The sequence below is a fragment of the Mesocricetus auratus genome, unplaced genomic scaffold (genome assembly GCF_017639785.1).
Source record: "Mesocricetus auratus isolate SY011 unplaced genomic scaffold, BCM_Maur_2.0 Super-Scaffold_100021, whole genome shotgun sequence".
In the NCBI taxonomy this organism is placed as follows: Eukaryota; Metazoa; Chordata; class Mammalia; order Rodentia; family Cricetidae; genus Mesocricetus; species Mesocricetus auratus.
Genome location: NW_024429202.1, coordinates 24,984,745 through 24,998,306, shown reverse-complemented (window position 1 = coordinate 24,998,306; position 13,562 = coordinate 24,984,745). Strand labels below are relative to the sequence as shown.

Here is a 13,562-nt window from a genome sequence, read left to right as displayed (position 1 = left end):
CTTTATAATGATTCTGGAATAAATGTTAAAATCTAACTTTTTAACCAAAGGGTTAAAGGTAGTATACAATCACTAAAACAAATCTGAGTCAATTTGCCATTCTATATTTCTGCTATCCAAACAATCAACCCTCTCTTAATTGTTTTTAAGGAAAATATTAAACAGGTCAGGCTGTATAATTAAATTGCAACCGTTGTAAAAGCTGGGATGATGTTTAATATTTAATAAAACACAGTATTGAATTTGTCCTTGAGAACATAGTTGGAATAGAATAGATATTTATAGATTATTCACTTATTCCTTGATTTAGATATCTCATTTTATCATAAAATGACATTCAAGCTTAAGACATACATTGAGCACAATATCAATAGCATATTCAAGGCAAAAATAGACTCTGCATGACAATTTCTGTACAAGGATAAAGTAGATGATTTATTTAAATAATATTCAGTGGAATCTTCATATGGGGCAAGCATAGGAGGGATACTGAATAAAAATTTCTATCTATCAGCATCAGTCCCCTGTTGGCCTCTCAGCCATCATTCTGGGGTTCACTGATCCAGACTCCATGAATGTAGTGTCAGTGAGGAGGCCTCAGAAATCTCTGGGGCCTTGGGTAGTAGATTAGTGTTCACCATGGCATACAAATGAACTTTGGGTTTCCATTCCACATGGAGGGATGCTCTCTCAGCCTGAACACATGGGGAAGGGCCTAGGTCCTGCCCTTGATGAAATGACAGACTCTGGAGATCTCCTCAAGGAGGACCTCACCCTCCCTGGGGAATGATGTGGGGATTGGGCTGGGAGCAAGGTGGCCAGTGGAGGGAAAGGAGAGGAGCTGGGGTTGACATTTAAAATATGCATGTTTCTAATTTAAATAAAAAGATAAAAAATCTGTATCAAGTACACATGAGCTGTCCTATTATAGTTCAGTTATTCTTCAGTTAAAAAAAACAACCAATTGTGTGCTGGTTAATTTTTGGGGAACCTGATGCAAGCTAAAGTTATGTCAGTATAGGGAACTTAAATTGAGAAAAAGTCCCCACCACACTGGTCTGTGGAAAAGAATCTTCTTGATTCATGATTGATCTGGGGTGGCAGGGCCCAGCTCACCATGGGCAGTGCCACTCCTAGGCCGGGAGTCATAGTTCATTTAACAAGGCTAACTGGACAAATCATGAAGGAAAAGCCAATAAGAGGCATACCTCCATGCCTTTGGCTTCAGTTCCTGCCTCCAGGATCCTGTCTTGAGCTCAATAAGAAAACAGGCTGTAGCCACAAGGGGGAGGGCCTAGACACTGCTCCAAATGATATGACAGACTTGGAAGATCCCCCATGGAAGAACTCACCCTCCCTGGGGAGCAGAAAGGAGATGGGATAGGGAGTTGGTGGAGGACAGGGGAGGAGGGGAGAGAGAAGGAACTGGGATTGACAAGTAAAACAAACTTGTTTCTAATTTAAATATAAAAAGGAAAAATAGAAAGCAGACTAAGCGAGCCAGAGAGGTATAAGCAAGCATGCAGCACACCCCCTTGGGATCTGCATCAGTTCCTGCCTCCAGATTCCTGTCCAGTCTGAGTTCCTGTCCATACTTTCTTTAATGAAGAATAGTGATTTAGAACTCAGAGATATGATGAAAAATAAACTCTTTGATTTGGGGGCATGGAAAGCAGTCTAAAACTATGTGAAAAAAACAGATTTGCAATACTGATTTTGATACATATATAAAGAAAGCAAACTGAGAAAGAATAAAATGAAGTTGACTAATGTTTAGTCAAGCATTGTTTATCTGTGCACTTGCATGCATGCACACATACATGAGAGAGAGAGAGAGAGAGAGAGAGAGGAGAGAGAGAGAGAGAGGAGAGAGAAAGAGACTTGCACACATGCACTATATCTCAGTTGCTATCATACTTCTAACATTGGCACTTTACATGGGTAAATAACAAATCTCTAAACTCCATAACAAAAGGGACTACACAGTCAACAGTAACACTTATGCTCAGAAGGGTATACATCATAGGGTATGTGAAAGGAAGAAGGAACCCGAAAAACCAATCACAGACCTTGGGAGTCATCTATGAAGAGAACACATCCACAGAGACTGGGGAATGGAAGTGCCAGGAGCACAGGAGAGGCAAGTGCAAAGCAGTTTGCAGTCAGTTTCTCCATAGCTATGGGCTAACAATCCGATTACACCCAAAGCAGAATAAAAATACTGAACTGTGGTTCTGCTCACTGCTACGGTTATTGGGAGGTTGAGGATGACAGTGCATAGTCTCCCTCAGAGTCATCTTGCTTGGCACTTCTTTCTCAAGCCCATGTGTTTCATGATCGGCTCTCTGTTCCCCAGCAATCATCTTGATCTCTATGTCAAAATATTCTTCCACTACTCCTAATTCCTTCTCTTTGCCTTGTTTTATCTTAATTCTAAAAATTATCAAAATATTACAGTTCAAAATGCATCCAATCATACATTGTCTGCCCTTTCAACAGAATATAAATTACAACAGGAAACATTTTTAATCTGTAAGGTGATCATATTATGATTAATAAATACTATTGAAATTAATGCATGTATTTAAGCCTATTAAATGACTGAATTTATACATACTTCTATGTATGTAGAGATGACCTTTACTTACACATTTTGAAAAATCAAATGAAATCAGCTCATATTAAAAGAAGACAAAATAGCAATGGAGTTATCAATAAATTCTTGAGAATTTATCTTTATTTAAAAAGTTATTTATTTTTATTTTATGTGAATTTGTGTTTTGTCTGAGTGTATGTCTGTGTGAAGGTGCCAAATGCCCTGGAACTGCAGTTACAGTCAGCCGGAAGCTGCCATGTGGATGCTAGGAATTGATCATGAGCCCTCAGGAGGAGTAGTCAGTGCTCCCAACCACTGGGCCATCTCTCCAGCCCTGAGAATTTATCTTTATTTTAATCAAATGCTTACTGAAAAAACACTTTCAAATCCATGTCTATGGTTGTGTTTCGGTAGTGTGTCTATTGCACTTGAAGGTTAAGGCCTAGATTTGAGAAAACATGTTCTATGATACAACATTATTATTAAGCATTTCATTTTGCTTTATTTTATTTTTAATTTAATATTGAAATGGAAGCATTACAAGTAAATCCAACTATGTTGGGTCACCAATAATTTAATTAGGAAGAAAATTTTAAGTAGTATGTTACTTTAGCAAGTTAAACATAATAGAAATTTAATGGAAGCAAATATGTTTCATATTGTATTTTTAGAGAATTTTGCTGGTACCCAACATGCATGCAGGGAAAAGGGAATTCCAATATTGAGCAAAAATTCTAAATATATAGAGATGAAAAATAGACATCTATCTATTTTAGAAGGCAGGAAAATAGCGTGGAGGTCCCTGATGCATAAGGCTAATCAGGCCATTTTCATTCTGGGAGAGTTAAGACATCATCGAGGCATACAGAGTTATAAGTGTAAAAGAGATGTTAAGATAATGCAGAGTTTAGGAAACCTTCCAAGGGATAGGATGCTTACTTTAATCCTTAACTTTGAAAGTAAACAGTTTATAAGAATTCGACAGAGTGGGAGAACATAGCAAATTCACATGTATGTACTATATCAAACAATTGAATACTCAGTATTAAAGATTATTTTTAAATAGATTGAAGAGTATAAACTTTATCTTGTTTATGAAGAAGATGTAAGGCGGGTTGTGACAAGGGGCAAGGGATTATTTCATAGCTACCTGTTCTTTAATATTTACACTGTTTCTTCTAAATGCAGTCAAGTCAGTAGGATGGAGGGGGCTGGCAACAGTTTATTCATTTCTGAAAGTTTATAGTCACAAGTATCCAGAATTAAAGATCAGGAAAATAATTACTTTTGTAATTTAGAGACTTGACTCTTGTACCACTGTAAAAAGTGCCCATTTAGGTGTCATAATAAATGTCTAAGTATTTGATACAAAATTTATAAATTATAAAATAATTTTTGAATCGAGAAATTATTGGTCAGTTTAGTGACACTTTTTCCTTAACAGTTTAAAGAGAAAACTCATACATGTTTTTCCAAGCATTTTCATTGTCATTTCCCATAATAGTGTAATATATGAAATAATAAAAATATAGTCTGGTCAAATGATGCAACTTTACACATTCCACTGCTTACCAAATAATTTTTCAGTATTACTTATGAATACACCTCTACAAACACTGAAAAAACGATAGCACTTTATATAATGGGAAGTACCTCAGATGTACAATAAAATTTTACAAACTTCAAACCTGATGTTTATAATGTGTTCTTGTCTTTGAGTCAGGTATTGTGTGATTATATTGCTGAGGTCATTTAAGGCCTAATAATGATTTTCTTATGTTTTCAGATAAATGCATGGAGTAATGTCAGTTAAATAAGTAAAGTGAAATCAGGAGAGAATAAAATGAGAGAACGCATGTGACTGCTAGGTGTCCAACTTTGGGAATCAAAAAAACAGAGTAATAATCTATAAAAACATCCCACGGGGCTTTTAAAAAGTTCAGCTCTATGACAGCAACCTACAGAGAAAACTACAAAAGGTGATGCAGGAACCATGTCTTGAGGAGGAGGTAGGGACAATGACTACAGAAGAGAGAGAGAGAAACATCAGGATGGGCAGCAGTGTAGTCCCACAGAGGAAAAGGCAAAGGGACAGGGAAAGCCATCTCTGCATTGTAAACAGAGGCCCCAGTATTGCAGTAGCCTCCCTCAGTGTGCTAAGAAGCAACCTCAAAGCTCACTACCTTTGCTTTATCACGCATCGATCCTTTGCCCAGGATAGACATCTTAGCACCTGTATCTTCCTGTAGCCTCTTCAGGGAGTTTCCTCTTGGTCCAAGCAATTTCCCAACAAAGTTGAACTAGAAAACAAAATCAACAAAAAGTCTGAATTTAGCCATTGTAAATGTATAATTTGTATCAAGAATAAGTAATGATTGTGGGCTATTAGGAAGTAATGAGGCATACATCCACACATTAAGTGTACATTTGCACACGTTCACACAAAAAACACATGAAACTATTTCGGATTTCCCATCTAAGAGCGCTGTTAAAGGAGTACTACTTCCTAAAATAGAGCCATGTTCAATAGTACAATGAAAATACTTTTTCTTCAAATAACCAAATATACCACGTTCATAGAAACAAAGTGAAAGGTTTATAGAGGCCTAGAAAAATTCTAAGGTTTTTTTTCTCTCCAAATAGTTAAAATTGATAAATTTCCCACAAATTCAAGGACCTTCAAAACGGAGAAAGTTAACACATTAAATTTATTTAAAAATAAAATGTAATTTTTATTTGTTTGACATTGCATATATCTGTATTATTCTGCAAAAAATATGGTTAGGAAATGTGAGACTAAATCACTCATCAATATTTTGTTCTATTAAACACTTATTCTTAATGTGAGAAAATAAGATATTTGAACATTTAAAGAAAAATAAGACTATCATACATACATATGTACACACTTATATCATATACACCTCAAGCAATATGAAATTCTGAACTAACATGCAATTATTTATTAATCCTAAACTATTCACATAAACAGATGGATTAAGAATGCTCAGTAATCATGTCATCTTCTAAAAGGAATATTTAAAAACTAAAAGATGAAGTTTTCAGTTATGATATAATGATCAAATCATGTTCAAAATCTAGAGTGTAAGATATACTGCAAAGTATTATACTAATAAATGATAAATATTTTAAAATTGTGATCTTAAGCTGGGCGTTGGTGGTGCATGCCCTTAATCCCAGCAGTCTGGAGGCAGAGGCAGGCAGATCTCTGTGAGTTCGAGGCCAGCCTGGTCTACAACCTCCAAAGCCACAGAGAAACCCTGTCTCGAAAAAAAATTGTGATTTTAAAATAAGAAATGCCATTTTTTATTTTCCTTTGTTGCTTAGAGATTGACCTTAAGATCATGCAGGAGTCTTATGAGCAATCTACCTCAGGAAGAGCCAAGGAGAGTCTCAAATTCATTCTGCAACTCAGGCAGCTTTTGAATTCCTCCTACCTCTGCTTACAGATGAGTAGTAATTACAATTCTTGGCCACAGGGTCTGGGTAGAAATATAATTACTTGAGGTATAGGATTGGGGAAGAAGCTAGGTAAAAAAAATGGACAGGAATGGGCAATGACTATTAATAATTGTTGCATTTCTTGTATGTGGTAAAATATTTTAAAAATTGATCATATTGATAGTTACAGAACTTTGAACACACTAAAAGTGGGCTGATTGCTCATTATATATATATATATAATATTTAATTATGTCACAGTAAAGTTGCTTAACAAAGAATATTACAAAATGTTTTTAAAATACATATATTATAAAATATTAGCATTAAATACTTTTTTCCTAGGCCTGTAGTAAAGAGAAGCTTTCTACTCTAATTACAATTATTCAATACTGCATTGGGATGTAGATTGTTTCCCATACAGGCATTAGACAAATGGATCAATTTTAGTGTCTAAAATGATGGTACAGACCATCAACTGAGTGTCCACAGATGTACCAATGAAAAATAAAAAAGAATCTTGAAAAGTCTTTCAACAAATTATGTTAAATTAAAAAATGCAAAAGAGAAACAAAACAAAAGAAAGAAATATTTTATTAGAAAAATGAGAACCAAAATAAACTTTTTTTTTGTTAAACTTCAGACATAGGCAGAACCTGGTTGAGAGTGATGATAGACTTTAAGTTAAAATATAAAATTATAAATACTGTAGCAAGAACTTATACAAAACTGCTTTGGCAAACTTAGGCTAGTAAAAATACCAAATTATGATTCACACACATAATCTATTGATCCCAAACTCAAATTACATATTGAATATAGAGGTCAAAGACAGGGAAAAATATTCTGTACATAGATAACAAAACTGACTAGCACCAAGAACCAAATCAAAACTACTGAAAAGATAAAGGACTGCAATATCTAATGAAGACTGGAGTGGTGTGTTGGCATAAATGTGAAATTATTCAGGTAATCAGCAGTGGGAAGTTTGAAAACATAGATACAGAGAAAGACACAAAGAGACAGTGAGAAACAGAAAGAGAGAGACCAAGAGACTGAAGTTGAAGAAAGAAAACATTCCCCCAAATCCTCTGGCTGGCTCAGAGGCTCCTTCACCCTGTTTAACACACTTCCCTCCCACAAACTCCCCACAACCCTACCTCTTCCCACTCCCTGTCCTGTCTAAGGAGAGATAAAACAGTGTGGGAACTCAATATAAACTTTTTAACACACCATTTTCTCTTTCTGGGCACAGGATTCCATTTTCTTTCCTTCTCCATGCAGTTGCCTCAGAGAACCTTGGGAACCATGGTTCAGGTGGTAGAAAGAACTAAAACAGTCTCCTTGTGTGATTAAGTCCGGCTGCCTTACACACTGCCACCCAGCAGCTGTTCTTTGAACTAGGTACCAGTGCCATACAAAGAAACTGAGGATTTAAATTAGGATGATCTGCTTTCACAAGCTGCTTTCCAAAGGTCTGTAATCTCAGCCAACAGGGAGACTCATAGATCTGTCTGATCACATACCCTGCCATGCTTGAGTGGAATAAATTAGCACCAAGCAGCATCTTGTGCTTTGGATCTGACAGTAGTTTAAAACATCAAAGTCATGGGTGGGACTGTACAAATTTAAAAACTCTATTAGGTGGTACAGGGGACAGGCTCGCTTTACCATGCAGCTGAGCTCATGAGAATGAGCTCTTGGTGAATTATATCATAAATATAAGCAAGGTTATTTGAGTTTACCACCATCTACATGGCATAAGTCAAAATGGTGGTTCCCATGAATGTCCAAGTGCCGCTGAGCCTACAGTAGCACTTTTGCATTATTTTTATATTTCATATTATATTTTCCTATGTTATATTATATTAAGAAACAAAACATCTGCTTATCATGAATCCAGAACCAAATTAAGGGGAAAAAGAACATTTTAGAGACATTTAGAGCAAAGTAATCCAAATGAAATGATGTTTGACATTGAGTTGTATATTAGTCAGTTTATCCACTGAGCTAATACTATACAAAAATTGTCTATTTGAGACTTCTTTTTTTAAATTTTATTTTATTTAAATTAGAAACAAGCTTTCTTCACATGTCAATCTAATTTTATATTCTTTCCTCATGGTAAATGAGGGAATATGGCCTGTTCATCTATACGCACATGAGATACCCCTTTTAAAAATGTCACATTTACACATGAATTCCAGTAGTGATCTGTCCCTTCTTAGAAAAGCTAGATTGTTCACTTTCTCCCTTTGCTGTGGACGTGAGGTCTGCTTCCACCTGCCCAGGAGGCCAGCGTTCATCAACACCATCTGTGGAGCATTCCTAAACAGCAATGTCTGCTGGACTTCTGCCATTCTGCTTGGATGTGACACAGCTAGGCAGAGGCCAGGATTCCTGGCCCTTCCAAACTCCAGTCCTCATGCTTTGTAAAGCTTGAACTTGTAATGTTTTAGGGAAAGTATTTGTTACATTTCACAAACTTTGTGTAGAACACTGGCACGGGTGTACGGTCCTGCATCTGGAAGGCTAAAGATGTAGGACTTCTGCTGAAGACCAGCCTGTGCTCATGTGGGACACCCTAATATCAAAATAAAGACCTGAGTTTGAGTTTTCACAGCAGTAACTAAAAGAGAAGGTAAAAGGAAAAAGAATACTTTCAGTTTAGCTATTAAAGTGCAGAACACTATATTGCCATAATCTAAATTTCACCCAGTGTACATATATTTCTATAAAATCAAAGGTGACACGTGAAATAATATTTATAACCCTCAACTTAGGAAATGTAGAATAAAAATGGAACTTCCATTTTTAAGAGCCAGAAACTTACAACTTCACTGAGTGGAAAGGGTCTTTATATATAATACAAATTTACATTTACACAAAATGTGGTAAATGCTGTGAAATGAGTACAGATTAAGGCCAGGGAGGATCCGGAGAAAAGAATTGTTTTACTAGTGGCCAACTATGAGATCCAGTCTTCCTTCCTTTCATTTTCTTATTGAGCAAGGAAAAGGGAGTTATATTAAAAAGTTCTAAATGGGAAAAGTTTGAGTAACATGCTGTAGAATTTGAGGCCCTAAAAATGTTAGCTCCCAATAAAAAATGTTTAGTGTACCTTGATGAGCAATAACAAGTAGGTCAATAGAAGAATGTCCAGTGCAGGACGCAGGAAGAGAAACACAAAAGTGTTGGCAATAAGGCATGGCCAAATACTGGCTTGAGGTAATCCGGTAAGTTCAGACCTTAACAAATTATATTTCCTTATTCAACAATATAAAACATAATAAGATATAATCAGATCAGACATGACAAAATAATTTACCACTAACAAAATAATTGGATACAGAACCAAGCAGTTGAGGACATTTTGAAATGTTTTCAAAGATGGTTGCACTAAAAACAGAAATCTAGGAGCCAGTCCTAGAGTGAGGTCCCCATCTTAAACCACCTGGTGACCAGGGGTTGAATCTGTCGCCAGGAATGTGTTGTGCCAGCAGAACTGTGAGCAAGCACCATTCAATCAGAAGACAGAGTAGTAAGTTCCAGGTGTACTACTGGCAGCCTATCTGAAGTTAACAGTTTCCAGATGTATGTACAGACATCCTGATAGCCATTTATGGGTTGGCGCCAATGGCCTGATGAGTAATTTTTAAAAATCACCTTGCATCATGTACCCACTGACCCAATCCCAAAATGCCAGGGCATGTAACCTCCCCTATTATGATCTTTCCTTTAAAAACTTGTGCTTTTTTTTTTGTTTTCAGGGCTGCATCCTCTCCCTCCACTGCTTGGGAGTGTGAGGTTCAGTGGAACGAAGTTAACTTTGAAATAAAAGAGACCCTTGAGTGATTGCCTCGGTCTCTGGCTCCTTGTGGTCTCAGGGAGGTTCCTTGCCATAAGCATAACACTAGTAGCCATGCACACTGAGAAATGTAGATGATGATATATCCTTAGTAATATATACCCAGTTGCTAGGTAGAGGAACAGCTTAAATTAACATAACACAAACAGAAAGTCGTAAAGTAAGGAGCCTGGGAGAGAGCTCAGAGAAACACTAACATTCAGAGAAGAAAATAACAGGCACCAGATTCTTGTTTTATTTTGTTGTGTGTTTGTTTTTCTCCTGGCGGTATAATATAGACCCAGAAAACCAAAAGGGAGCAACTTTGACACATTGCTTAAGTTACAGCTATGGATCAGGTGCTGCACAGGAAGGCTTGTGAGCTGCTGGAGCATGTACCCAGGAGGCCTTGGGGACAGCAAGATGCATGCTGAGGTGCCACTGCTTCAAAGTCACACTAGGGGTGGGAGAGGAAGGTGTCAGAAGTTGCTCTGGGGCTACAAGCTGCTCCAAGAGCATGTCTGTGCTGTTTCTCCTGTGCTGCAACATAGACACCAAAGCCTTCTCCTGGGGAGTCTTTGCTTATATATTTTCAGTGGTGTATATTCAGCTCAGATGGCAAAGACAGAGCAGCAGATGAAAGAGGTGGAACAGAGTTAAGGCAGTACTACCCCGGGGGATGGGGCAGGGAGGTGGCTCTGGTTGCTTCACAGCTGAAGAAGTGTGACCTTCTGACAGCTGAAGAGCACCAGATCCCTGCCCCTGGGCACCCAGGCAGGCCTGTTTGCCCTTGACACTTGATTTACTCTCTAGGTCTGGCTTCTAAAGGCACTGATGGCAGCCACTCCATGACAGCTAAATGCCCTACAGTAGATAGCTTGCATGTTCAGCTAATGCTGATCTTGCCTGCCAACTGGGGTCTCTCTCAGCAGACGACTGAGCTCCAGTGACCCTGTCCACACCTAGTATGTAGATGCTGACTGGTCAACAGGTGCTGTAGAGGATACCCTGACTAACTATGACAGTGCTGATAGAGACAAGGTACCCTGACTAACTGTGACTGTCCTGATAGCGGCAGGTACCCTGAGTCACCTCGGAAGCATTCAGTGAACTGTGTAAGAGGTCAGCCACCTGACAATAGGAGATTCTGCTGCACAGTTCTAGGGCTTCGAGGTGGGAGGAAGTAGTAGACCTGATAAAAGGCTGAAATAACCCTGCAAGAGAACCTGCAAATCCTGGTCACCAGGGCTCCAGAGCGTTTCTTCAGCACCGAGGACCTCAGAACCCAGGTTGATACCAGAGCCACACACGAGCTCTAGCTACCTGCTACAGTTGAACAGCAAGGAACAGATGAGCTGCCAGGGACCAGTCTTTGAGGAAGTTACCCTTGCCTACCCATAAGACAATAAGTTGGGTTTCAAATAAAAAAAAGTTTCTTAAGGTTGTTACTGATAAATTTAAAGTGGCCTAGAAGAGAACATAAAAGAGTGTTGTAAAATACTATCTTTCTGACACGGCATTGCTATGCCACTCATGAACTTAGAGTACTGTGGAACAAGATCCAACCAGATGGATGTATGCAGCAGCATGTACAGGTGTGCACGCATGCATGTGGGACCAGAGGCTGACATCAGGTATCTTCTTCAGTAATTCATGACCATTCAGTAAGATGATCTGTCACTAAATCTAGAGTTCTCCAGATTGCCTAGGCTGGCTTTCCAGCAAACTCCATGTATCCTCCTGCTGTTTCCCAAGCACTGTGGTTATGGAAGCCAACAGTCATATCTGCTGTAGACAGAATACTGGGAATCAACTCCAGTCCTCATTATGGCAGAGCGAACCATGTTCTGACTAAGTGTTAATACACAGTGCTGGAGTTGCTTTTAAACATCCAGTAAAAATCAAGAAACAAGGACAAGAAACCTTTGAGAATTTTCTTTGTTGTTGCAGCTTTGTAATAAACACCTACACCTGTGCCTGTCACACAAACTTTCTGATCTTTTATTTCTTTTTGAGTGCATTTTGATAACCTGTACCTTTCCCACAATCTTCCCATTGCATCTAAGTTGTTGATTTGTGAGCCTACAGGTGCATATAATAATGTTACTAAGTTTAGTCATTTAATGTCTTTTTACATAATCTAGGCATTTGCCAGTTTTGATGAACTTTGTAAGGAACCAGCTTTGTTTTTGTTTTTTCCTAATGATTTATTATTTTATTTTTCACTTTTAAACAGAATTTAATTGTAGATGCTTTTATTTTGTCCTCCTAGGTCACACTTTAATTATTTGAAATATTCTCCTTTTCTACTACAGGCATAGATTATTGTCTCATAAGGTCACCATCTATAGACCTTCTGGTGCTATCCTGTTTTATTGCAAGCATGTATCAGTCAGGATTTCTAAGCTGTTCTCTAACAGCTTCTCAATTATTTTTAAATATTATCAGTCACGTGCTTACCTATCCCAATAACATCTAGATACTCTAGACAGCGCTAAGTTCTACATGAGGTGGACAGGACATGAGGTTTCTGTCTACATGTATGAGATCAAAGCCCTTTAAATGAGATCTACAGGAGTACACTCATCCTGTAGACCATTGAAGCACAAAAGCAAGGTGCTATCTATCAAGTATATGACAAGCCCTCACAAGACATCTTGATTTTGGAGCCCCATGAAACTATACCTGCAAAAAATAAATCCAGTGTTGTTTACAAACAACTTCCTATTCTACAGTATTGTAGAGAAGCCTGAATAGAATATTTTATCATTGGATACCAATAGTCCTGATTAAATATTAAGCTCATTTTATTGGCTTGAGCTTCAAGCACCACATGGGCATGAGAATGCAGACTTCACTAGATAAGGGTCAAGGAAGTTAACACATATGAGTGAAATCATATTTTTTAATTTCATGAGTAACATACAGAATAGTGAAGTTTTGGCATTCTCATGCAAGGAGCAGTCTGGCAGTGATCTCTAGATTTTGCTAGATTAGTCGGCTGTGTATTTGTGGAATGTGCTGAATGGTCTTGATGAAGATGTTCACTGAGAAACCATCTTAGCTAAAAGGTCAGTTTTAGATCACATAATGAGGTTATGTGGCACCATTGAGTAAGAATGAGGCATTTTTAAAATGTATAATAAGGATATAGATTTAGAAGATTCAAAACTGCATCCCAAAGACTTCATGTAGACACCATGAAAATCGGAAGACTCCACAGTATTTCAAATGGACAAATAAAACAATAAAAATTTAGCAAACAAAAGATTCTTACCAATATTCAGGAATTAGTGATAGAATTCATCACAACAGTATATACTCTTGATTTTGTAGGAGACTTACTTGAAAAAAAAAGGTAACATTCTGAAGAGTCGGGACTCTACAGGTCATAATCCTATCCTGGATCATCCAGGTCTAAGGTATAATTATAGGTAAACACACACACACACACACACACACACACACACACACGTACATATATTGCCTTCAGTACCTACAGAGGAAAGCTACTGTTCTCTCACTACTCTTTGAGCAGTTTTCAGGAAGACACTGCAGCCAGGAGCTACTGGCTAGATGGGCTCGTGTGCATGTCTGCATCTTTGGACCAGGCTTCAGGGCACACAACTCCTCCTCTTCTGAATGAGGCAAATTCAC

At 37.8% G+C, this 13,562-nt stretch overlaps 1 protein-coding gene across 2 annotated transcripts in view; it reads right to left on the bottom strand.

Moving 5' to 3' along the window:
- Khdrbs2 (KH RNA binding domain containing, signal transduction associated 2) overlaps positions 1-13,562 on the bottom strand; it is a 439,601-nt gene that overhangs the window by 297,480 nt on the left and 128,559 nt on the right. For both annotated transcript variants that reach the window (XR_005870125.1, XM_040729474.1), the window contains exon 3: positions 4,780-4,896. Coding sequence is in view for 1 of the 2 variants with exons in the window: in XM_040729474.1 (XP_040585408.1) it covers positions 4,780-4,896 (117 nt within the window). In the remaining variant the exon portion in view is untranslated. The remainder of the gene's footprint in view (positions 1-4,779; positions 4,897-13,562) is intronic.